Consider the following 25744-nt stretch of genomic DNA (forward strand, 5'->3'; position numbering starts at 1 on the left):
TTTAAAAAAGACCAAATAAGGAATTTTCTCCCAGCTTTACCCAAACAGAACCCAACCCCACAAAGCGTTCGACGACGCACTCGGCCGCTCGGGCTTTGCCTCACTGACGCTGTCACGGCTTGTCGCTACCGCCATGCCGCCGAGCCGACGCGCCACGGGCCGCCGCGTGGCGGCAGCCGCGCGAGCTGGCTCGCGCCGTGACAGGTGGGCCCAGCCTGTCATAGGATGTCTTCGCTTGGACTTTGGACTTGGTGGCTCCGCCACGCCACCGCTTGACGCCTCCCTTCGCTCGGTTGCGGACTCCGCCACCAACCGCTTGCTGCTACTTTCCGCCAGCCGGGGAAAAGGCAGCCGCAGTCAGCGACGCCTCACCCGACCCCCCCTCCTCACCCCCGCCCCCCGCCGCACCGCCCGCCGGAAGGTTCTAGAGAGGGAGTGGCGCACGCCATGGCGGAGGAGAAGGAGTCGACGTCGGTCCCGCTCAGCCAGGCGGCGGAGGCCGTCGACCCCGAGGACCCAGCCAAGTCGCCGCCGCGCCCCAGCTCGCCCACCACCTCCACCCGCAAGGTCTGGATCCATCCACCCCGGTGGCCCAATCGCGCGCGCGTGCCTGTGCCGCTGCCGTAGGGTCCGCCGCTCGCTGCGTGTTCTAGTATTTCGGGAGTTTTGGGCGTGGTTGTGCTTCCATATGGTCGGATCTGCGCGTATGCGGGAACGCTTTTGGTGCCCGCTCTCGTGTGCGGCGGTTGCTAAATTCAGTCGGTTGTGCTTCCAGAGTAGTACGAGTTTAGCTAGGTTCGATCGGATTTTCTACAATAGTTCTGGAGATTATTGGGGATATAACGCTCTTCAGGAGACTGGAGCTTGTCTTGAAGCTTTCTTCATAGTTAGAGTACTCAAGCCGTTCGGCCCTGGGTCTTGTTCTCCATTTGTACCTTGTGGTGGTTAAATTGAGAGATGCTGCTTAGAACACACACTCTTATTTGGATACGATTAACTTGTCTTAGCTCCTTAAGTGTCCAAGTTACTGGTAATGAATTTGGATGTGCTGGTGTTCCTTTTCTGAAAGAGCTGTGAACTGGTGGTACAGTGCTCGTACTGGGAAGCCAGAATTGAGAAATGTTGGTCGTCTATTTGTGCAGAAATGCACCCGGTAGCGATTTGAGGACTGTGGTGTTGTATTTAGGTGCCAAGGTAGAACCCAAATATGGGTTTGCACTGCATACTTTTGCTGGAAAGATGTTTATGAATGAAAATTTTCAAGTTCAGTAACTTGATAAGATGAACATTTTTGTGCTTGATGCATTTCTGTTTATGCCCTTAATTCGAGTAAGTAGTACGAAGTAATTCGCAATCCATGCATTTGTAGCGCTTATTAGGATCGTATAGAACTCGACACAGCTCTCTAATGTTGTGATCTTTTCAATGTTTTGCTCAAAAGGAGCTGCATCCACAAGGCAGGTCATTTTTTCATTTTACTAATTTGCTGATGGTTGGTAAATTTTGTGTAGGCATGCTGCGCTGTTCTTCAGAGTTGGGTGTCGAGAAAATTTATGACTGGATGGTACATCCTTCACCAGAAGTAAGTTAAACTTGTTACCAATACTATGCTTACTGATCTTTTTTTTGTTTTTGTTTTTTCAGTGTGGTTCTTTTTCCTGTGGCTTTCACGTTCTTCATCACATGGTGGTTCGTTCAGTTTGTTGATGGGTTTTTCAGCCCACTATATGCAAAACTCGGAGTCAACATATTTGGTAATTCTTGTACTTGTACTTTGATGATCATGCTGTTTATGGCAGTTCTGAACTTACTATCTTAGAATTACAAATACTACTCCCTCCATTCCATAATTATTTGCGTGGTTAGAGCATCTCTAGCAGATCCTGCAAAGCGGCCTCTCGCAAAAACCGTTTGCGGTATACCACAACATACTTCTATGGTACTGCAAATTTAAATAAAAACTTCACGCTAGAACATGTTCATCACCATAGTGCATACATACTAATACATACTTCGCGCTAGAAATTTAACCCTAGTTTGACGGCATCCTCACTCGTCGACTCCGAGGTAGAACTTGGCAGCCGACTTGTGGAGCGCGTGGGCGAGGTCGTGCTCCTCCTTGGCGGCGGCGAGGCGGTTGGCTGCACCTTCTTCTCCGCCCACCACCGCTTTCTCTGCGGCGACGAGCTCCTCATCGGCGGTGCGAGACCTCTTGATGTGCGGCAAGACGTGCTCGTCGAGCACATAAGCCGGCCCAAGCGTTCCGCCCGCCGCTCCGGGAGAGCCGGTCGCTGTCCCGTGCCTGCCTTGACCGCCGTGGCTCCACGGTGCGGCCAGAGCCGCCGGCCTCCGTGTCGTGCTATGCGTGCTTGCTCGGAGGTGACCCAACGTGGCCGCCACAGCTTCCACCAGCGCCGCTGGCCATCGTGGAGGGGAAAAAACAGAGAAGAGGCGGAGGGAATTTCTTGCTAGAGTTGGCTAGGGCTCGCAGCGGAGAGGACGAATTGCAGCAGAGGGGATCCGGGAGGCTAACCCTAAAAGCCCCCTGGTGCCGTGTATAGTGGTGGAGGGGCCGAATTTCCAGGTTACCCTATATTTTTTTACGGGCCGGGCCGATATGCGGGATCTGTTCGAGGCACAAAAATGCCCAAACCTGCATGTCGGCTGGAATTTTCCTGGCTGGCGGCCTTTTACGGGATCTGCTAGAGATGCTCTTATGGAGATTGGAACTTCTAGTTGTATATTGTGTGATTGTAAAGGAATATCTGGTGGGCATCATGCAACCATACACCTAAGTATTGTAGGGCCTTTGGCAAGCAATCATAATATCCAACTTTATGTTTTAGTAGGATATTACATAAGCTAATATTGATGGTATTGGTGTCCGCATTCTTGAACAATAGCCAATTTTAACTTAGATCCTCTACTGCAGTAATGCTTTTTAGCACTTAAACATGTACTTATATGGAATGCAAGTAATTCTCTTTATCATTAAATCAATGTTTATGTTTGTAGCAAGTACTTATTTTTTTCACCCACACTTTGCAGGTCTTGGTTTTCTGACTTCTCTGGCATTCATATTTCTGGCTGGAATATTTGTTTCTTCGTGGTTGGGTTCAACTGTCTTCTGGGTTGGAGAATGGTTTATAAAGAAAATGCCATTTGTAAAGCACATATATTCGGCATCAAAGCAAGTCAGCACTGCTATTTCACCAGGTTATTCTTCGTATCATATGTGAAGCTTGATCATCTATCTCTCATGTCTTACAGACTGCCTTTAATGTAATTTATTGCCATTAAGTAGTTGACATATCTTGTCATCTGCATGGATGATTGTTTGTTCTATGCTTACAAATGCTCTTGAGACATTTTGCTAGTGGTTAATACTCCACTCAGATGGCTTGAATTACACATAAGTTTGCAAACTTAGGAAATAGCACAACACATCTTTGCCTTTTACTGCAAAAACCATGTGAGCTATCTGAGAGGCCTGTCCTTTTTCTAAGTTTTACCCCCATTTTAACCATGTCACTTTAATTACATATAAGTAGATCAGTTTTTTGTAGTCCTTTTGGTGCATCTGTTTCACAGCAGGGTTATGTTGTGTTGACTTTGTTCTGTTTGTTAAAAGAGTATCACAAAAAGCATGATGACTTATTACAAAAAAATTACAGATCAAAATACGACAGCATTTAAAGAAGTTGCAATAATTCGGCATCCACGTGTTGGTGAATACGCATTCGGATTTATAACATCAACTGTTGTCCTTCAGGTATTTATTTTTCACACGGATCTTGCTATAGTTTGGTTATAAGCAATGTGTCATTGAGACCCCCAATTCTATATGGGCAATATATGTTTCATATGGCGCAATTACAGCTGTTTTATGGTCTCCTGTTTTGTGTTATGCCATAGACAGACAAAGGTGACGAGGAATTGTGTAGTGTTTATGTGCCGACAAATCATCTATATATTGGTGATATATTCCTGCTGAACTCTGAAGAGATCATCAGACCAAACTTATCCATTCGAGAAGGAATTGGTATGATGTCTATCCTATTTCACTTTACAGGCTTCTCCCTGTTTTTGTTTCTTGCTGGCTAGAGCTGTGAGCTGATAATGAACCTTCCCTGAAATCATTTGATCCTACAGAAATTATCGTTTCTGGAGGAATGACCATGCCACAAGTAATTGCATCGCTAGATCCCATCCCAAGGAAGAGCCAGAGCATCCGCCTAAATAGAATAATGACATGAGGATGTGTGAGTCATCAAAGCAGCGGGTGAGTAGTGAGTACCATGAGCTCAGTTGCTCTAACCATTCTGCTTCATGCTTACTGATATTGGCTTGCCCATGAAGCAGGTCGCGAATGGGTGGATGGGACTCCAGTTCTGGTCTGTTTGTGCTGTTCATTTCTTACGTGTAAAATGTCAAGGTTGGATACGGGAACGTGATGACCAAGCTGGACGGAAGCATCGTACCGATGCCCTGGAATACTGTTATGTGACACATGTTGTTTTTCTCTGTGTTTGCTGACTGGTCCAAAGTGTTAACTTCGATGCACCGGTGGTGTACAACTAGTGTGCCTGATTACATTCATTTGTAAGAGTGTCGTGTAATACCATGTCGACTTCGTTATTACTATAGTATACATACCATGCTGACCGGTTTCTTCGTGAGCATCTCTTTGTTTCATGGTCTGCTGTGATATACTTACTCCGGTCCATAATAAGTGTCGTGGTGAACTAAAACCACGACACTGTCTCTTTGTTTCATGGTCTGCTGTGATATACTCCCTCTGGTCCATAATAAGTGTCGTGGTGAACTTAGCAGTAAAAGGGCATCAGCGCCGCTTCTTCCTTTTGGCGTGTTTTGCTGATCCAGTTTTGGCTTGGAGTTATTTACCGGCGATATAATTATTTAACCTATTAGTATTTTGGAGTTTATCAGTGATTGAAATTGTTGTTTCGTCTTCATCTTCTTCTTCCTTCGACTAAGTACGGCAAGCAGTCATCGTAAATGGAAACGACATGGAAGAGAAAAACGACAAATTGCAGCCCAGGCAGAGGCAACCTGTCATCCTCATCTGGGACTGACTACCCCTAATCATCCTACATAAGGCACACAACGCTTTTCAAAAACAAACTTTGATCATAAATTAAATCAATAATGGTCTAATTTATGGTCTGAAGGGAATATGGTTTAAATATTTATGGTCTTAGTAATACATTAGTACTCCCTCCATAAACTAATATAAAAACGTTTAGATCACTAGTACATATTATTATTATTAAAAAGAAGTCATTACTAGGAAGAGAAACAACGACTCATAGAATTGCAAAAGAATCCACGATTGCAAATGAACAGGTAACTCGGAAGCAAACCATAGCAGGCTAAAATGATACAGATGAGCTGGCAGCAGTTTACAACCATCACACAAGATACAGGCAACAATCCTTGGTCATGGCGCAAACAAAGACAAGTCCACATAACAAACTTGAAAAGTTTAGAAACAAAGAGGGGCCATCACACTTTTTCCAGGAAGAACTGCTATATGTTCTGCATCTGGGAGAAAGAAATCCTAATAGTGGATCCCTCCAGCTTGCTCGCATGCTTACAGACCAGCGCTTCGGTCGCCTCTTCCTCGCTCTCAAACTGCACGAGAGCCTGCGTCTTGCCACTCGCCTCAAACAGCTTTGACTTGACGATGGTGCCATGCTCACCAAGGTGTTCAAGGATCGCATCCTCGGATATCTCTGGTGAAAGCGCTGAGATGTGGATGATCTTGGTCGGAGCACAGCAATGGCGGTAGTTCTTCGCCACATTACTGTTGAACCGGTTAAGATTGGAGGTTGAGTAGTCATGTGCATCAGGAGCGGGCGTAATACTTGGGTACTTAGAGAAGTTCACTTCCAGTTTCTGTCCAAGTAACATTGCTCCCTGCAGTAGGAAATAAATTCCAATGGTATCAAGGGTGATATATACCACAAACACGTAATGAGGTAGGACAAATGGATGAACTAAGGTAGGAGTTGAGTGACCACAAAGCACCTTTAAGTAGTGTATAGCAAGCTCAGCCTGAAGCCCATCAGCCATCTGGACAAGGGCATGGTCTGGTTTGTTGCGGAGTACCTTGATTCTCACTATATTTCCATAAATAGAAAATAGATTGAAGAGCTTATCCGCATCGATTTTCTGCAGATAAACATAAGATAAAAGAGATAATTATGATTCGAATAACTTGGAGAGTTCATGGCAAGTTATGTCTTTACTTACATCACTGTTCAAGTTGCTAACTATAAGTGTGCAGCGATCATTGGTACCAGTCACTCCAGGAGGCAATGTTCCGCCAAATGCAGCAGCAATCACTGCAGCCTGCCCCATCAGATATAGAAACATTGTAGCAGCAAAAGCAAATGCTTTATGTGAGATAATGATATCGTTTAGCGAAGCACAGAATGAAGCAGTAAAAACTAACAGACAGTGCAGAATTGGGACGGCTTGAAAAAAATACAAACCTGTCCATATGCAGCTGTAGCCCAGAAAGAAGATTGAAGGAAAGAAGTTAATATACTTTTAATAAGATGACAAGAGTGAATAATGAAAAATGTGAAGGAAAATTGCAATGTCTTACCTCCAGGCTGTTGGAAACCAAAAAGGCTAGGATCATTATAACCAAGCTGTTCAAAGTAATAGATAAAACAGAGGCTTAATACTTAGCTTACGCACTCAAATGATCCAAACAAAAATGCAACAAACATTAGATAGTAGAAACAATAATAGAAGACACGAAGGAGTAAATAACTACCTGAGAGGATCTTGGGCGTTGCTCTGTGGGCAAAGATGGATTTGTGAAATCTCTGAGGAAGAACAACAGAAATAAGCGGCTTTCAGAATCTATATATAACAAGGAATAAAATAAATGTATAATTACATACAATATTCAATTGAGAAACCATAATGTGCTTGAATCTATTATGGATGGAAGCAACTACTACTAGCTGCTCAACCAAACTAATAAAAAATAAACCAAACCAAACTTATAAAAAATAAGTCATATTACCTAGATCTATCATTGTTGTAGTGAACTTGCAACTCGCTGAGACTGGGAATTCAAGAAAATAAGATCAGGCTCAGGAGTTAAATGTTACAAAGAAAAACAGGGGAACTGCTTGAAGACATACTTCGAGTACTGAATATCTAGCTGGCAGCAACCATCATAAATGTTCCGTCCCTGAAATTATTTATTTTGGTGGATGTCAAGAGATTCATAGCAAAAGCATCTGGACATTAAGTTCTGAAAGTTGTATATGCAACAGGAGACTTACATGCAAAGCACCAGCTGCTTGTATTGCACTCTGGCGTGACTGAAACTGTATAAGGGCTTGAAAACCTACATCACCAAAAATGAGTACTGTAATAGCAAACACGAGTCCTTCTATTCAACATGTGGCAACTTATTGATAATTCTAGTGGAAAAGGATATGTTCTACTGTGCTAGGAAATGGCTAGATTTAAAAAAAATATATGCAGTTGAAAGCAACATGAAAAACACATCGTCAATTGTGTGATACTAAGAAGAAAATAAGCATGCATGCAATACAAGATGAGTGAGAATTAGAGACGGGAAGAATCTGACCAGCAGTCTTTTGAAATGTGACAATCTTCTCCACAAATCCATAAGGAGAAAACACTTGATGAAGCACCTCGACGGTCATAGGATAGAGCATATGATGAACGGTAACTAAGAGAATTCGGTTGGGTTCATCCTGAGGCCCAGCAGCAGACGAGTACCGAGAAAGAATAGAGGAGAGAGAGAGAAGAATGAATAGAGAAGAATAGGTATCTAGTTGGAATAGAAGAGAGTAGAGAGAGCATGTAAACTAAATCAGTAAGCTACAGCAAATGATGAAAAAGTAGGTGAAAATAACAACAGTATGAAAAGTTAGAACATTTTATATTTAATGACTTATTTGACTTCTCTTTTAATTTCTTAATTAATCAGTAACAGTAATATTACATGGTTGCTGGCACGATAAAAGAATTTTTTTTAGCAGCACACTGTGAAAGGCCCGAACAATAAAAATAGATTTGAGCAAGCTAGCACCTACTTCATGGGAAGACATACACATTATGTCCAAGAATGTATATCACAACGAACAATTCAAGGCCCAAAAGATACACTACTAACTGATAAATGGATGCAACTAAACCATCATATGCAGTTTGGTAAGAGCTTATAAGCTTCAAAGTTCTGAATGAGGGACACCTAACTTTCTAATGTGTGATGATCTCTTCTAAGAAAATGATGATTTTTTTTCTTGCATCAGTACCTCATTACATTGTGCATATAATATTTTTGAAAAGCCAGCTGCTCATTTTTGAACTCTTGGTCATTTAGGTTGGTATATACCGTGAAGCAAGAAACCACAATGTTATATTAGAGAAGAGCAACCCACACTCTAAATAGAAGGAATGAAAACAGGCCAATATGTTTACATGCAGAGATCATAGATTACAGAAATGCACAAAACTGCTGATTACCTATAGAAGAGCAATCATGGTAATAGAGTATAGAACCCAAAGTGCAACTGGATAATTATGTACCTGATCAGGATTCCGTCCATGAGAGCTCTGATCAGTAGTCAGTTCCTGGTGAGATGAGTACTGCAAGTATACGTTTCTTCCCCTGATATGGCATGAAAACTGACATCACTATCTGATTTTGTAAATTATAATGGAAGCATAGCAACGTTAAGTAAAAAATTAATGGAAGCGTAACAACATTAAGTATGACAATGACATAACTCTCTGCTATTGTGGATAATAATAGCAACACACAGAAACATAACTCAAAAAGTAACTCTGCAGACAGAAAAACGGCTGGCATTGAAGCACCAAGAGGAAAATCTTAGGACGCACCCACATCAGGTCCAAGAAGAAGATTACCTCACGCTAGGTTGAATCGTAGTGTAGTATTGGATGGCGCTAATTGAAGCAGACAGGTCCTCCATCTGGACAAGGGCCTGCAGTAGCAGCGGCACAAACGCCACATTAGAATCACACAAAACTGCAAGCGCGCACCCACCTAGGATGAGACCGACAGGGCACCTGGTTCTTGGTGCGCAGCATGACGAGCTTGGCGACCGCGCCAAACGGCTGCACCACCTGGAGCAGGTCGGTCTGCACGCAACGAGAAGAGCGGAAAAGATCAAACTTTGAACCGGACAACAGAGCAATCCGGGCGAGGAATTCCGCCGAGCAGCTCGGGAAAAGGGGGGGGGGGGGGGGGGGGGGGGGGGCAGGATTCACTCACCTCGGAGATCTCATGCCCGACGTTCCGGATGTGGATCACCCTGGAGGGCTCGGCCATCCTTCCCCCAGACGCAGGAGCTGCAACCGAAGGCAGCAAAACAAGAGCAATCCAACGAAGAACAGATTAGTCCACCACTAGGGTTCGAGAAACGAGCTGGTTCGATCCGTACAGCATGGGAGGCGAGCGCGAGAGGGGGCGGGGAGGAGCCGTACCTTGGCCTGCTAGGGTTTTAGCGGTTGGGCGGAGGATCTAGGGTTTAGCTCGCTGCGGGGATCGCTCGGTAAATAAGACGGGGGAGAGGAGAGGAGGGGGGAGGGGAGGGATGGACGGATGGAGAACCGGGGATTTGAGAGGAGCCGGATTTGTTTGGATTTAGGATTAGGTGGGCGAGCGCACCCCTGTTTCTGTTTGACGGGGGCAGAGGGCGAGCGAGCCCGAGAGACCGACTGGCTTTGACGGCTGTACGCACGCACTCGTCGAAGCAAGGGTCCAGTGCGTTTGCGGACTTATTTTTTTTGGAATGTTAGTGCATTTGCGGACTTGTTTGGTTCCATGGGGAAAAAATTCGGTGAGCATTTTGGCAGCAAATATCCCGGCGGTGCGCAACCTGACTCTCGTCGACGGCGAGCTCTAGGAGCATCTCCAGCCGTTCGGCCTCCCGGCACGTCGAAAAAACACCGTCTGAGACCGAACCGGTGTTAATTTTGACGTGGGGGCGAACGTGTTACCAGCCGCCGCCCCCAAATCGGCCAAACACGACATAAAAATTGTCCAAACTCGATGATTTCATTCAAATTTGTACAAAAACAAAAAACATGATTTAAAACTACATAAAAACGACAACTACGCCTGGCACTACTACGCCGCTGCCACCGCCCGCCTTCTACATGCCGAGGAGCATGTATAGCCGGGTGCAGCCGCCACCGTCATCGTCATCGTCGCCGCCGTCCTGCGTCCCGCCGACGCCGCCGCCGTCCTTGACTCCCTGCTGAACCCCTGACCAGGGTCGCCGACATGCGGGGGGTGGAGGGTGGGAGGGTGGACGGCCCGGGCGCGTCCTCGTTGTCGCTGTCGAGGACGACGACGACGCCCTCCTCGCGTCCGCGACGCCGAGCTTTGATCTCCTCGTAGGCCCGGCGCTGGCGCTCCATCTGCTCGCGAACGTAGTCCGCCTTCGCCCACTTGAGGGTGGTCTCGTCGTCGGCGGCCATGTCCTCGTGCTCCTTCTTCACGGGGAGCAACCACGGCTCGGTATTCGGCCGAACGAGGCAGTAGGAACGAGGGAAGGGGCGGCCGCCCTCGTTGATGACGAGGGCGCCGCTGCGGGTGCGGTGCCCAAGCGGCGTCTCCTGCGGCTCCGGCTTGACGGGGCGGAGCGCCGGCGAACCGGAGGAAAGAGAGCCAGAAGCCGACGACGAGGAGGTCGCCGTCTCCATTCGCCGCGGCGTCCAGGAACTACCGCGGCGGCGAGAGAAGAACGGGGGCGCCGGGTACTCGAGGCGCGGCGTGTTGTTGGACTCGATGTGGTCGAGGACGGTTTCGAGGGTGCGGCTGGGCACACCCCACCATTCACGCCGCCTGTCGGAGTTGAGGCGGCCGCGGGGAGGACGCCGTTTGTGGAGGTGACCTGGTCGGTGGTCGAAGTACATCGTCCACAGCATGTGGCTGTCGGTGGCGTACCTCGGCTCATTCTGCTTCTCCTCCGACAGCAACGAGCGGATGCGCGCTATCTCGGCGCGCCGTTCTGCACCGGTTGGCACCGGGGGCACCGTGACGCCACCGCGGCTTAGCCTCCACGAGCCCGACACCCGCATGTCCGGGGGTGCCGAGTAGTCGGCCTCGTAGAGGAGGCGCGCCTCGTCCTCGCGTAGATGGCGTCGACCGAAGCCGTCCGCCGCCGCGGCGTCGCCTGGGTAATGCTCGGCCATTGCTCGTCGGCGGGGGAAGAGTAGGAGAGGGGCTTCGTGTTGGGGAACGTAGTAATTTCAAAAAAATTCCTACGCACACGCAAGATCATGGTGATGCATAGCAATGAGAGGGGAGAGTGTGTCCACGTACCCTCGTAGACCGAAAGCGGAAGCGTTAGCACAATGCGGTTGATGTAGTCGTACGTCTTCACGATCCGACCGATCAAGTACCGAACGCACGACACCTTCGAGTTCTGCACACGTTCAACTCAATGGCGTCCCTCAAACTCCGATCCAGCCGAGCTTTGAGGGAGAGTTCCGTCAGCACAATGGCGTGGTGACGATGTTGATTGTCGGGGGTTGGGTGCGACATATGCCAAAGGATGGCTTATCATGGTGGGGGCGAGTAGAACGTCGCCGGTGCCTGGAAACGGGATGAGGCGAAGACATGCACGCCGGCGAATCTTACCCAGCTTCAGGGCTCTCCGGGGAGATAATACCCCTACTGCTACTCTACGGGGTCTCCGCATGATCACTATGGCAAAGTGTTTACACGATTGCTCCTTGAGTTGTTTCCTGAAGGTAGGAGAGGGCAAGGCTAGCTCTCTCCCTCCTATATGATCTGGTCTAGAGCTAATGGATTCCAACCCTTTGCATGGGTGCCCTGGGGGGTTTGTATAGGCCTACCCCCAGGGGTACAATGGTAATCCGGCTGGACGCGGGCCCAGCCGTCAGTGCCTCCGGCCTCCGTCTTCTCCGCCGACTGCTGGGGCCCGCCGACTGGCTAGGTACGGAGCCGACAGGCCGCGTCCGTCGCGGGCGGGTCTTGCCGGCTGCTGATTACTGTAGCCGTGCTTCTGATGACGCGGGCTTGGTCATGGAGTCGTGGCAACAGCCCCGCCGCCTGGCGGGCGATCACTATTGCCACTCTCCGTCACATCTAATTAATGGCGCGTGGGCCCCGGAGGAGGGTCTGGCCGACTCTCGGGGGCTGACTGGTGGCGCACTTGCCGTCTCCTGGGGTCCCACTGGCTGGTGGGACCCGCCGCCCCAGGGTCGTACAGACAAGCCGTCGTGGGTGCAGGATTCGGTCCTTCGACGCTGATGTCAGGGTCGGCACGGCAACAGTTCCACGCCGCACGGAGATCTCCCCGGGTACGGCGTGCTGTGGCCATGCCTGCCCCTGGTAAGGGGCGGGAGCGGGCTTTACTTTAGCCACTTCCCGACCCGTCCCTCTTGATGAGGGCATGGGGTTTGTTGGAGTCGCGGGCCGACTCCCCAAAGCCGGCTTCTCTGGAAGTCGCCAGTCAGGAGTCGGCTTATACTGAAGTCGTCCCTGGGACTCGGCCGCGAGTGGGCAGTCGGTTGCCTTGCTGCCGACTTCTCAGAAGGCGGCTCTTCGTCCTGGGGTCTTGAGGGGCGCAACCTACCCCGATGTCTTGAAAGGTTCTGGGGTTCAGGTTAGCCTACCCGTGGCCCATTACTCCGACAGTAGTCCCCGAAGCTGGTGAAGCGTCGTGGACGATCGGCCGAGAAGCCTCAGCAGTTTCTCTTTCCGGGTGCTCGACACATGGTTCTTGCTTGATTTCCGCCGGGTTGACTAGAAGGAGTCGGACCCGCCCAACTCTGACTTGCACAGTATTTCGAACGTCATGGCGGGATCCAAGTAATGTGCTGGCTAAGCTTCCAGGCCGCCGCCCGTTCCGGGCCCGTCACGTGGCAACGCGCGGCCGGGCCAGTCTGCCAGCCTACGCGCGTGACGGGACAGGCCCGTAGGAGGGGCCCGCCACTACCGTGCCTCGGCGCTCGAGCGGATCCGCTGTGGCCCGAGCGGACGGTTGGGATTCTTGTGAAGTTACTGCGTGCAGTAACTTTGTCGCGGAAACGTGGGGGTCATGGGGTCGTGGGCGCAGTAAATCCCACGACCGTCCCCTCGGCTTCGCAGCCCATGAGGCTATAAGTAGGGGGAGGAGGGGGGCGCGGCAGAGCACGCGCGCCCCTCCTTCCCACCACTCCTTGCTCTTCTCCTTCTTCTTCTTCCTCGCCCCGCCGTGCACCCAAGCTTTGACGAACGCCGCGGCGATCAGCTCATGATGAGTTCTTCTTCTGCCGCCGCGCCTCCCTCGGTGCGTTCCGGCACCTGGGACGGCTCAGAAGTTCACGACGACCACATCGAGTTCCTCCGGCGAAGATTACGTGCGGGTGCGTCTTGCACCGAGGGAGGAGATTTCCCCAGCGCCGGAGGAGGGCGAGCGGGTCATCTTCCGCTCGCACTGCCTGCGCGGATTGGGGCTGCCGGCGAGCAGCTTCTTCCGCTCTTTTCTAGAGTTCTACGGCCTCCAGCCGCACCACCTCATGCCCAACACGGTGATGCTGCTGTCCGCCTTCGTGACCTTGTGTGAAGGCTTCCTTGGAGTCCTCCCCACCCTCGAGCTCTGGGGGAAGTTCTTCTACTCCAAGCTCGGCACCCAGGCTGCAGGCGTGCCGGCTCAATGCGGCGCGTTCATCGCCGGGCGGAGATCGGGGGCCGACAACCCCTTCCCCACCATCAAGTTGATAAAGTCGGTGAAGATGTGGCAGCGATCGTACTTCTACGTCAAGAGCGTCTTTGCGAGGGGCGATTGGGTCAACCTGCCGGCTTTCGAAGCCGGCCCGCCGGCTAGGAGACTGCCCAACTGGTCGTACCGGGCCAAGTCGCTGACGCCTGCGGGAGTCGGTGTCGTCGCGCGACTCCGAGTGCTGGTGCAGTCGGAGGGCTTGACTGGTCCAGACCTGCTGGCCGCCTTCGTGGCGCGCCGAGTTCTCCCGCTCCAAGGTCGCCCCCACATGATATGCCAAATGAGCGGGCACCATGACCCGAGTCGGATGTGCACCAAGGACATGCCTCACGAGGAGGTAGCCTACATGGTGAACTACCTCTCGGACAGCAAGCTCCTGGAGGACTGACGGTTTGGCAAGGAGCCGTACTCCCGCGCCAACCCCCCACCCACAGCGAGTTGCCTTTTCTTTCTTTCTTTGGATTGTCTTCTTTTTTGCCGAGTTTGTTTTGTGCGACCTGACCAGTCGGCTTTGGTCAGAATCCCCTCCTCCATCCACCAGCCGGCACCTCGGGGCCGGCCCGCGAGTTCCTTGCCGACCGGGCGGAGAGCGACGTCGACGACCCCGATCTAGGGGCGGCGGCTTTGGAAGACGACGCCGAAGGAGGAGGCGGCCCGCGGCTCGGGGCCAGTCTAGAGGACTGGCCTGACGATGATGAGGAGGTCGCCCCCCGCCCCCGGTCAGGAGCCAGCCATCCCGGCGCGGGCTCTTCTGCCGCGCCGGGTGCTCCAGGTGCTGGAAATATGCCCTAGAGGCAATAATAAATTGATTATTATTATATTTCCTTGTTCATGATAATCGTTTATTATCCATGCTAGAATTGTATTGATAGGAAACTCAGATACATGTGTGGATACATAGACAACACCATCTCCCTAGTAAGCCTCTAGTTGACTAGCTCGTTGATCAACAGATGGTTACGGTTTTCTGACCATGGACATTGGATGTCATTGATAACGGGATCACATCATTAGGAGAATGATGTGATGGACAAGACCCAATCCTAAGCATAGCACAAGATCGTGTAGTTCGTATGCTAAAGCTTTTCTAATGTCAAGTATCATTTCCTTAGGCCATGAGATTGTGCAACTCCCGGATACCGTAGGAGTGCTTTGGGTGTGCCAAACGTCACAACGTAACTGGGTGACTATAAAGGTGCACTATAGGTATCTCCGAAAGTGTCTGTTGGGTTGGCACGAATCAAGACTGGGATTTGTCACTCCGTGTAAACGGAGAGGTATCTCTGGGCCCACTCGGTAGGACATCATCATAATGTGCACAATGTGATCAAGGAGTTGATCACGGGATGATGTGTTACGGAACGAGTAAAGAGACTTGCCGGTAACGAGATTGAACAAGGTATCGGGATACCGACGATCGAATCTCGGGCAAGTATCGTACCGCTAGACAAAGGGAATTGTATACGGGATTGATTAAGTCCTTGACATCGTGGTTCATCCGATGAGATCATCGTGGAACATGTGGGAGCCAACATGGGTATCCAGATCCCGCTGTTGGTTATTGACCGGAGAGTCATCTCGGTCATGTCTGCATGTCTCCCGAACCCGTAGGGTCTACACACTTAAGGTTCGGTGACGCTAGGGTTATAGAGATATTAGTATGCGGTAACCCGAAAGTTGTTCGGAGTCCCGGATGAGATCCCGGACGTCACGAGGAGTTCCGGAATGGTCCGGAGGTAAAGAATTATATATAGGAAGTGCTATTTCGGCCATCGGGACAAGTTTCGGGGTCACCGGTATTGTACCGGGACCACCGGAAGGGTCCCGGGGGTCCACCGGGTGAGGCCACCTGCCCCGGGGGGCCACATGGGCTGTAGGGGGTGCGCCTTGGCCTATATGGGCCAAGGGCACCAGCCCCAAGAGGCCCATGCGCCAAGAGAAGAGGAAAAGAAAGAGTCCTAAAGGGGGAAGGCACCTTCGAGGTGCCTTGGGGAGGATGGACTCCTCCTCCCCTTGGCCGCACCCTTCCTTGGAGGAAGGGGCAAGGGCTGCGCCTCCCCCCTCTCCCTTGGCCCTATATATAGTGGGGAAAAGGACGAGCAACGATACCTAAGCCCTGGCGCCTCCCTCTCCCTCCCATGACACATCTCCCTCCTCCCGCAGCGCTTGGCGAAGCCCTGTTGGAATCCCGCTACTTCCACCACCACGCCGTCGTGTTGTTGGATCTCCATCAACCTCTCCTCCCCCTTGCTGGATCAAGAAGGAGGAGACGTCGCTGCTCCGTACGTGTGTTGAACGCGGAGGTGCCGTCCGTTCGGCGCTAGGATCATCGGTGATTTGAATCACGACGAGTACGACTCCATCAACCCCGTTCTCTTGAACGCTTCCGCACGCGATCTACAAGGGTATGTAGATCCAATCCTCCCTCGTTGCTAGATGACTCCATAGATTGATCTTGGTGACACGTAGGAAAATTTTGAATTTATGCTACGTTCCCCAACAGTGGCATCATGAGCTAGGTCTATGCGTAGTTACTATGCATGAGTAGAACACAAAGTAGTTGTGGGCGTTGATTTTGTTCAATATGCTTGCCGTTACTAGTCTTATCTTGATTCGGCGGCATCGTGGGATGAAGCGGCCCGGACCGACCTTACACGTACTCTTACGTGAGACTGGTTCCACCAACTGACATGCACTAGTTGCATAAAGGTGGCTAGCGGGTGTCTGTCTCTCCCACTTTAGTCGGATCGGATTCGATGAAAAGGGTCCTTATGAAGGGTAAATAGCAATTGGCATATCACGTTGTGGTTTTTGCGTAGGTAAGAAACGTTCTTGCTAGAAACCCATAGCAGCCACGTAAAACATGCAAACAACAATTAGAGGACGTCTAACTTGTTTTTGCAGGGTATGCTATGTGATGTGATATGGCCAAAAGGATGTGATGAATGATATATGTGATGTATGAGATTGATCATGTTCTTGTCAAGGGAATCACGACTTGCATGTCGATGACGAGACAACTTCAAGAAGACACGATGATGGAGATCTTGGTGTCATGCCGGTGACAAGATGATCATGGAGCCCCAAGATGGAGATCAAAGGAGCTATATGATATTGGCCATATCATGTCACTATTATTTGATTGCATGTGATGTTTATCATGTTTATGCATCTTATTTGCTTAGAACGACGGTAGTAAATAAGATGATCCCTCATTACAATTTCAAGAATGTGTTCTCCCCTAACTGTGCACCGTTGCTAAAGTTCGTCGTTTCGAAGCACCACGTGATGATCGGGTGTGATAGATCCTTACGTTCACATACAACGGGTGTAAGACAGTTTTACACATGCAAAACACTTAGGGTTAACTTGACGAGCCTAGCATGTGTATAGACATGGCCTCGGAACACAGAAGACCGAAAGGTCGAGCATGAGTCGTATAGAAGATACGATCAACATGAAGATGTTCACCGACGTTGACTAGCCCGTCTCACGTGATGATCGGACACGGCCTAGTTGACTCGGATCATGTAATCACTTAGATGACTAGAGGGATGTCTATCTGAGTGGGAGTTCATAAGATGAACTTAATTATCCTGAACATAGTCAAGATATCTTTGCAAATTATGTCGTAGCTCGCGCTTCAGTTCTACTGTTTAGATATGTTCCTAGAGAAAATTTAGTTGAAAGTTGATAGTAGCAATTATGTGGACTAGGTCCGTAAACTGAGGATTGTCCTCATTGCTTCATAGAAGGCTTATGTCCTTAATGCACCGCTCGGTGTGCTGAACCTCGAACGTTGTCTGTGGATGTTGCGAACATCTGACATACACGTTTTAATAACTACGTGATAGTTCAGTTAAACGGTTTAGAGTTGAGGCACCGAAGACGGTTTTTGAAACGTCGCGAAACATATGAGATGTTTCGAGGACTGAAATTGGGATTTCAGGCTCGTGCCCATGTCAAGAGGTATAAGACCTCCGACGATTTTCTTAGCCTGCAAACTAAGGGAGAAAAGCTCAATTGTTGAGCTTGTGCTCAGATTGTCTGAGTACAACAATCATTTGAATCGAGTGGGAGTTGATCTTCCAGATGAGATAGTGATGTTTCTCCGAAGTCATTGCCACCAAGCTGCTAGAGCTTCGTGTTGGACTATAATATATCAGGGATATATATGATGATCCTTGAGATATTCGCGATGTTTGACACCGCGAAAGTAGAAATCAAGAAGGAGCATCAATTGTTGATGGTTGGTGAAACCACTAGTTTCAAGAAGGGCAAGGGAACAAAGGGATACTTCATGAAACGGCAATTCAGCTGCTGCTCTAGTGAAGAAACCCAAGGTTGAACCCAAACCCGAGACTGAGTGCTTCTGTAATAAGGGGAACAGCCACTGGAGCAGAATTACCCTAGATACTTGGTAGATGAGAAGGCTGGCAAGGTCGATAGAAGTATATTGGATATACATTGTGTTGACGTGTACTTTACTAGTACTCCTAGTAGCACCAGGGTATTAGATACCGGTTCGGTTGCTAAGGGTTAGTAACTCGAAATAAAAGCTACGGAATAAACGGAGACTAGCTAAAGGTGAGCTGACGATATGTGTTGGAAGTGTTTCCAATGTTGATATGATCAAGCATCGCACGCTCCCTCTACCATCGAGATTGGTGTTTGCGTTGAGCATAGACATGATTGGATTATGTCTATCGCAATACGGTTATTCATTTAAGGAGAATAACGGTTACTCTGTTTATTTGAATAATACCTTCAATGGTCTTGCACCTAAAATGAATGGTTCATTGAATCTCGATCATAGTGATACACATGTTCATGCCAAAAGATAGTAATGATAGTACCACCTACTTGTGGCACTGCCACTTAAGTCATATCGGTATAAAACGCATGAAGAAGCTCCATGTTGATGGATCTTTGGACTCACTCATTTTTGAAAGGTTTGAGACATGCGAACCATGTCTATTGGTGGATATGCATGAAGAAACTCCATGCAAATGGACCGTTTGGACTCACTTGATTTTGAATCACTTGAGACATGCAAATCATACCACATGGGCAAGATGACTGAAAGCCTCGGTTTCAGTAAAATGGAACTAGAAAGCAACTTGTTGGAAGTAATACATTTTGATGTATGCAATCCAATGAGTGCTGAGGCATGTAGTGGATATCGTTATGTTCTTACTTCACAGATGATTTGAGTAGATGTTGAGTATATTTACTTGATGAATCACGAGTCTGAATTATTGAAAGGTTCAAGTAATTTCAGGGTGAAGTTGAAAGATCGTCGTGACAAGAGGACAAAATATCTATGATATGATCATAGAGATGAATATCTGAATTACGAGTTTGGCACAGAATTAAGACATTGTGGAAATTGTTTGACAACTAATACAGCCTGGAACACCATAGTGTGATGGAATGTCCGAACATCATGACTGCACCTTATTGGATATGATGCATACCATGATGTCTCTTATCGAATTACCATGATAGTTTATGGGTTAGGCATTAAAGACAACCACATTCACTTTAAATAGGGCACCACGTAATTCCGATGAGATGACACCGTATGAACTATGGTTTAGAGAAACCTAAGCTGTCATTTCTTAAAAGTTTGGGGCTGCGACGCTTATGTGAAAAAAATTTCAGGCTGATAAGCTCGAACCCAAAGCGGATAAATGCATCTTCATAGGACACCCAAAACAGTTGGGTATACCTCCTGTCTCAGATCCGAAAGCAATAAGGGATTGTTTCTAGAATCGGGTCCTTTCTCGAGGAAAAGTTTCTCTTGAAAGAATTGAGTGGAAGGATGGTGGAGACTTGATGAGGTTATTGAACCGTCTCTTCAACTAGTGTGTGGCAGGGCATAGGAAGTTGTTCCTGTGGCACCTACACCAATTGAAGTGGAAGCTTATGATAGTGATCATGAAACTTCAGATCAAGTCACTACCAAACCTCGTGGGATGACAAGGATGCGCACTACTTCAGAGTGGTACGTAATCCTGTCTTGGAAGTCACGTTGCTAGACAACAATGAACCTACGAGCTATGGAGAAGCGATGGTGGGCCCGGATTCCGATAAATGGCTCGAGGCCATAAAATCCGAGAGAGGATCCATGTATTAAAACAAAGTGTAGACTTTGGCAGAACAGCTCGATGGTCGTAAGGATGTTGAGTGCAGATGGATTTTAAAAGGAAGACGGACAATGATGGTAAGTATTACCATTAAGAAAGCTCGACTTGTCGTTAAGATGTTTTCCGACAAGTTCAAGGAGTTGACTGCGATGAGACTTTCTCACTCGTAGCGATGCTAAGAGTCTGTTGGAATTATATTAGCAATTACTGCATCATTTATGAAATCTTGCAGATAGGATGTCAAAACATTGTTTCCTCGACGATTTTTTGAGGAAAGGTTGTATGTGATACAACCGGAAGGTTTTGTCAATCCTGAAATATGCTAATAAGTATGCAAAGCTCCAACAATCCTTCTAAGGACTGGAGTAAGCATCTCGGAGTTGGAATGTATGCTTTGATGAGATAATCAAAGATTTTGGGTTTATACAAAGTTTATGAGAAACTTGTATTTCCAAAGAAGTGAGTGGGAGCACTATAGAATTTCTGATGAGTATATGTTGTTGACATATTATGGATCAGAAATGACGTAGAATTTCTGGAAAGCATATAGGGTTATTTGGAAAGTGTTTTTCAATGGAAAGCCTGGATTAAGCTACTTGAACATTGAGCATCAAGATCTATAAGGATAGATCAAAACGCTTAATGGTACTTTCAAATGAGCACATACCTTGACATGATCTTGAAGGTGTTCAAGATGGATCAGTCAAAGAAGGAGTTCTTGCCTGAGTTGTAAGGTATGAAGTTAAGACTTAAAGCTCGACCACGGCAGAAGAAAGAGGAAGGACGAAGGTCGTCCCCTATGCTTTAGACGTAGGCTCTACAGTATGCTATGCTGTGTACCGCACCTGAAATGTGCCTTGCCATGAGTCAGTCAAGGGGTACAAGAGTGATCCAAGTATGGATCACAGGACAGCGATCAAAGTTATCCTTAGTAACTAGTGGACTAAGGAATTTTCTCGATTATGGAGGTGGTAAAAGAGTTCGTCGTAAAGGGTTACGTCGATGCAAGCTTAACACCTATCCGGATAGCTCTGAGTAGAGATACCGGATACGTATAATGGAGCAACAATTTAGAATAGCTCCATGTAGAATAGTTATTTGAAATGGCTCCAAATAGAGCGTGGTAGCTGCATCTAGGAGATGACATAAAGATTTGTGAAGTACATACGGATCTGAATGTTGCAGACCCGTTGACTAAAACCTCTCTCACAAGCAAAACATGATCAAACCCAGAACTCATTGAGTCTTAATCACATGATGATGTGAAGTAGTTTAGTGACACTAGTAAACTCTTTGGATGTTGGTCACATGGCGATGTGACCTGTGAGTGTTAATCACATGGCGATGTGAACTAGATTATTGACTCTAGTGCAAGTGGGAGACTGTTGGAAATATGCCCTAGAGGCAATAATAAATTGATTATTATTATATTTCCTTGTTCATGATAATCGTTTATTATCCATGCTAGAATTGTATTGATAGGAAACTCAGATACATGTGTGGATACATAGACAACACCATCTCCCTAGTAAGCCTCTAGTTGACTAGCTCGTTGATCAATAGATGGTTACGGTTTCCTGACCATGGACATTGGATGTCATTGATAACGGGATCACATCATTAGGAGAATGATGTGATGGACAAGACCCAATCCTAAGCATAGCACAAGATCGTGTAGTTCGTATGCTAAAGCTTTTCTAATGTCAAGTATCATTTCCTTAGACCATGAGATTGTGCAACTCCCAGATACCGTAGGAGTGCTTTGGGTGTGCCAAACGTCACAACGTAACTGGGTGACTATAAAGGTGCACTACAGGTATCTCCGAAAGTGTCTGTTGGGTTGGCACGAATCAAGACTGGGATTTGTCACTCCGTGTAAACGGAGAGGTATCTCTGGGCCCACTCGGTAGGACATCATCATAATGTGCACAATGTGATCAAGGAGTTGATCACGGGATGATGTGTTACGGAATGAGTAAAGAGACTTGCCGGTAACGAGATTGAACAAGGTATCGGGATACCGACGATCGAATCTCGGGCAAGTATCGTACCGCTAGACAAAGGGAATTGTATACGGGATTGATTAAGTCCTTGACATCGTGGTTCATCCGATGAGATCATCGTGGAACATGTGGGAGCCAACATGGGTATCCAGATCCCGCTGTTGGTTATTGACCGGAGAGTCATCTCGGTCATGTCTGCATGTCTCCCGAACCCGTAGGGTTTACACACTTAAGGTTCGGTGACGCTAGGGTTATAGAGATATTAGTATGCGGTAACCCGAAAGTTGTTCGGAGTCCCGGATGAGATCCCGGACATCACGAGGAGTTCCGGAATGGTCCGGAGGTAAAGAATTATATATAGGAAGTGCTATTTCGGCCATCGGGACAAGTTTCGGGGTCACCGGTATTGTACCGGGACCACCGGAAGGGTCCCGGGGGTCCACCGGGTGGGGCCACCTGCCCCGGGGGGCCACATGGGCTGTAGGGGGTGCGCCTTGGCCTATATGGGCCAAGGGCACCAGCCCCAAGAGGCCCATGCACCAAGAGAAGAGGAAAAGGAAGAGTCCTAAAGGGGGAAGGCACCTCCGAGGTGCCTTGGGGAGGATGGACTCCTCCCCCCCTTGGCCGCACCCTTCCTTGGAGGAAGGGGCAAGGGCTGCGCCTCCCCCTCTCTCCCTTGGCCCTATATATAGTGGGGAAAAGGAGGAGCAACGATACCTAAGCCCTGGCGCCTCCCTCTCCCTCCCATGACACATCTCCCTCCTCCCACAGCGCTTGGCGAAGCCTTGTTGGAATCCCGCTACTTCCACCACCACGCCGTCGTGTTGTTGGATCTCCATCAACCTCTCCTCCCCCTTGCTGGATCAAGAAGGAGGAGACGTCGCTGCTCCGTACGTGTGTTGAACGCGGAGGTGCCGTCCGTTCGGCGCTAGGATCATCGATGATTTGAATCACGACGAGTACGACTCCATCAACCCCGTTCTCTTGAACGCTTCCGCGCGCGATCTACAAGGGTATGTAGATCCAATCCTCCCTCATTGCTAGATGACTCCATAGATTGATCTTGGTGACACGTAGGAAAATTTTGAATTTATGCTACGTTCCCCAACACCAGGCGGCGGGAAGAAGCGCAGGGCCGTGCCGACTTTGTTCGGCAGTCGGCCGAAGAAGCCCAAGAGTTCGGCTGCGGCGACCCGGCGGGACGAGGCGGCTGCGAAGGCCATCCGCTTCCGTAAGGAAGTGAAGAAGCTGCCACTGGTCTCCGCGTGAGTATTCCGTCTCAAAGCTTTATTCTTTCTCTGTAGCTTTGTTTGAGTCTTTTACTGGCTTCCCTCGCTTCAGGGCTCCCCTCACTCTTGAGAGGGTTGTCGCCGCCTCCGTCATGGGGTCAGTGGAGACGTCCGCCACCACTCGGCAGATTAACCCCGCTGCTGACCTCCGGGAGGCGACGGAGCGGAACGCGCAGGAGAAGCGCAACGAGGAAGAGGCCGCCCGCCTGGAGAAGGTGGAGGCCAATAAGGCGGAGGCCTCCGCCAAGAAGAAACTGGCGGAGGCCGAAGCCGTCGCCACGACGAAGCGGCAGGCTGAGGAGGCCGCACCGCCGCCTCCGGAATTCACGGGGCAGACTGGGGAAGCCGGCCGCGAGAACCCCGTCATGGAGAAGGAAGGCGGCGACTCCTCCACACCAGACATGATCGTTCCGCCGCCGCCGCCTCCGCCGCCGTCTGGGAGCGCGCAAGGCAAACAGCCAGCGGACCCTTCGGTGCCGCCGACTGAAGACGAGGCCGTGGCGAGGCTACTCCTTCAAGTCGGCTCGCCAACGCGCCGCCGTCTTGAGAAAGCGACCTCGGCGCCACGCCCCCCTGAAGACCGGCACCGCCAGCTCGGCGATCCCGGATGCCGAAGCGACGAGCGCCGCGCCCATTGGGTGGGTGCAGGGAGGCGGCACAGGGCCGCTGAACCAGGCGCTTTTGGACATCCAAACGAAGCTTCGAGCTGAGGGCGACGCCATCCAGAACTGCACCAAGGCGTACCTGGCATCGCGGGCAGCCATCCGGGTATGTTTTCTCTTTGGTCCTTGTTTTCTTATTCCTCTCTGTGGGGGCGCGAGCGCACCCACTGGGTGTAGTCCTCGAGTTTCGGGCCGACTGCTGAGCAGGCGGCCCGGAACTCCAATTGGTGAGCTCCGGGTACTAACTTTTGTCTGAAATATTTGCGCAGAACTATCACAACCTCCGCGTTACTGCCTTCAACCGTAACGTTGAAGAGCTGGGCAAGCGGACCACCGACTTGTCGGAGAGCCGGAGTAAGTCCTTTTTCTTCTTTGCGGGGGCGCGCTGGCGCACCCGCAGGCTGTAGTCCCCGAGATTCGGGCCGACTGCTGAGCAGTCGGGCCGGATCTCCCCGGCGACCTTCTTTATTGATGACTTAACGCCTTCTTTCTTCCTTCTCTTCAGAAGCCAACGCTGTTCTTCAACAGCAGCTGAGCGAAGCCAACTCCGCGTTGTGCGCCAAGGGGGAGGAGTGCGGCAAGCTCGCCACAGAGCGCGATCTGCTGGCCACACAATTGGCAGAGAAGAGGGAGCTGCTTGCGAAGATGCAGAAGGAGGCGGAAGAGGCGGAAGCCGCCCTCCTGGCCGAGTTCGCGAGCGAGCGCTCCTCCTGGACTAACAAAGAGGTAATGCTAGCCTCCGGCTTCCATGAGATTGAAGACATTGTTGATGGTGAGTCTCTTTACTTTCTTTCTTCGAGCTGCCGATTATAAATCGTGCCAACTCCCAGTTTCTGACTTGTTTCTTCGTTTCTTCCGTCTTGGCAGACTTCTTCCCTGGGCACTCGCAGGCCGCCATCCAAGCCATCGAGGCTGACCGTGAAGGTCGGAGGGCGGAAGGTGCGGAGATTGCCTCTGACTCCCCCCGAACCCTTGATGAGCATATCCTGAGCATCGAGGCTCACCTTCGGCCGACTCACCGGATGTTGCGCCGGCTTCAACGTGTCGGCGCCTAGGCGATTGCTGCCCTGCGGCCGGACATGCAGGCTCCGCGCACCCCCAGTTGGACTGCCGACTGGCTGGAGGTCGCGGTTGGTCATCTTGAAGCCTGGAAAGGTTCCTCGGCCCGAGCTGGAGCGCGCCGGGCCTTGGAGTTCGTCAAGGCATGGTATCCAGGGCTGGACCTAGACCGGCTGGCCACACTCCGGTCAGAGGCCCAGCCGGAGCTGGTAGCTACGGAAGACGCCCTCGTCAAGCGTGTTGCGGCGATCGCCGAGTACACCGACACCGGCATATTCGTCCCCGAGCGGTCTGAAGACGGCGAGGAGGTACCGCCGGAGTGGTTTGGGATGAACCCAGACTACGGCGAGGACTCGGCGGAGGTGATCGGTTCCAGCGCCGAGGAGGAAGGCGAGGCGGAGGACGGAGGCGAGACGGAAGAACCAGAAGACGGAGCGGACGGCCAGCCTCAGCTCGACCGTGCCTCCAGCAACGAGCCGCGTGCGACCGAGCCGACTGCCGCCGGGGGCGATCGAGCCGAGACTGCCCAGTCGGCCGCCCCAACGCCTAACGCTGCCGTCTCCTCCGACCCTCCGAATCCGTCTGCCGCATCTTAGGCTGCCGCCTTATCTTTATTTTATCTGCTTTAGTAGTCTTTGAATAACTTGTTAATTTGCACAATTCCACCCGCAGGGTGTATTTTGAACTTCTGCTCGAAGATTCGGCCAAGGGCCTATGCTATGTAAATATTTATCCGAATTCTATCTTTTCTTGCTCATTGCTCTTTTGGCTTTTTCCTTGCCGCTTTCCCTTAGTTGCCTG

General features: G+C 49.8%; 4 protein-coding genes across 6 annotated transcripts; 2 read left to right on the top strand and 2 right to left on the bottom strand.

Annotated features, from left to right (window-relative positions):
* Window positions 1-354: 354 nt before the first annotated feature.
* On the top strand, window positions 355-4682 carry LOC125545382 (protein LIKE COV 2). Its single transcript, XM_048709303.2, has 8 exons — window positions 355-567; window positions 1512-1564; window positions 1645-1754; window positions 3049-3216; window positions 3675-3772; window positions 3916-4042; window positions 4153-4282; window positions 4363-4682. The coding sequence occupies exons 1-7, from the start codon at window positions 448-450 to the stop codon at window positions 4254-4256; spliced, it is 780 nt and encodes a 259-aa protein (XP_048565260.1). The 5' UTR covers window positions 355-447; the 3' UTR covers window positions 4257-4282; window positions 4363-4682.
* A 693-nt stretch (window positions 4683-5375) lies between these two features.
* On the bottom strand, window positions 5376-9720 carry LOC125545381 (polypyrimidine tract-binding protein homolog 3). Of its 3 annotated transcripts, XM_048709301.2 has the most exons (15): window positions 9529-9720; window positions 9317-9393; window positions 9112-9183; window positions 8950-9026; window positions 8608-8689; window positions 7640-7769; window positions 7329-7393; window positions 7185-7234; window positions 7064-7105; window positions 6809-6860; window positions 6635-6680; window positions 6519-6532; window positions 6277-6375; window positions 6052-6195; window positions 5376-5940 (listed from the first exon to the last, which is right to left on the bottom strand). In XM_048709301.2, the coding sequence occupies exons 2-15, from the start codon at window positions 9371-9373 to the stop codon at window positions 5551-5553; spliced, it is 1320 nt and encodes a 439-aa protein (XP_048565258.1). In that variant the 5' UTR covers window positions 9374-9393; window positions 9529-9720; the 3' UTR covers window positions 5376-5550. The 3 variants fall into 3 exon arrangements, with proteins under 3 accessions (XP_048565258.1, XP_087369692.1, XP_087369693.1); XM_087513566.1 differs by having other exon boundaries at window positions 5376-6195; XM_087513567.1 differs by having other exon boundaries at window positions 6519-6680.
* Window positions 9721-10248: 528 nt separating this feature from the next.
* On the bottom strand, window positions 10249-11244 carry LOC147980781 (uncharacterized). The gene has a single exon (XM_087515757.1). The coding sequence runs from the start codon at window positions 11242-11244 to the stop codon at window positions 10249-10251; it is 996 nt and encodes a 331-aa protein (XP_087371883.1).
* A 13719-nt stretch (window positions 11245-24963) lies between these two features.
* Window positions 24964-25539, top strand: LOC147980782 (uncharacterized). Its single transcript, XM_087516953.1, has one exon. The coding sequence runs from the start codon at window positions 24964-24966 to the stop codon at window positions 25537-25539; it is 576 nt and encodes a 191-aa protein (XP_087373079.1).
* The last annotated feature ends 205 nt before the right edge of the window (window positions 25540-25744 follow it).

This window comes from Triticum urartu, chromosome 3A (genome assembly GCF_056163025.1).
Source record: "Triticum urartu cultivar PI428250 chromosome 3A, HENAU_Tu73, whole genome shotgun sequence".
NCBI classification, from domain to species: domain Eukaryota; kingdom Viridiplantae; phylum Streptophyta; class Magnoliopsida; order Poales; family Poaceae; genus Triticum; species Triticum urartu.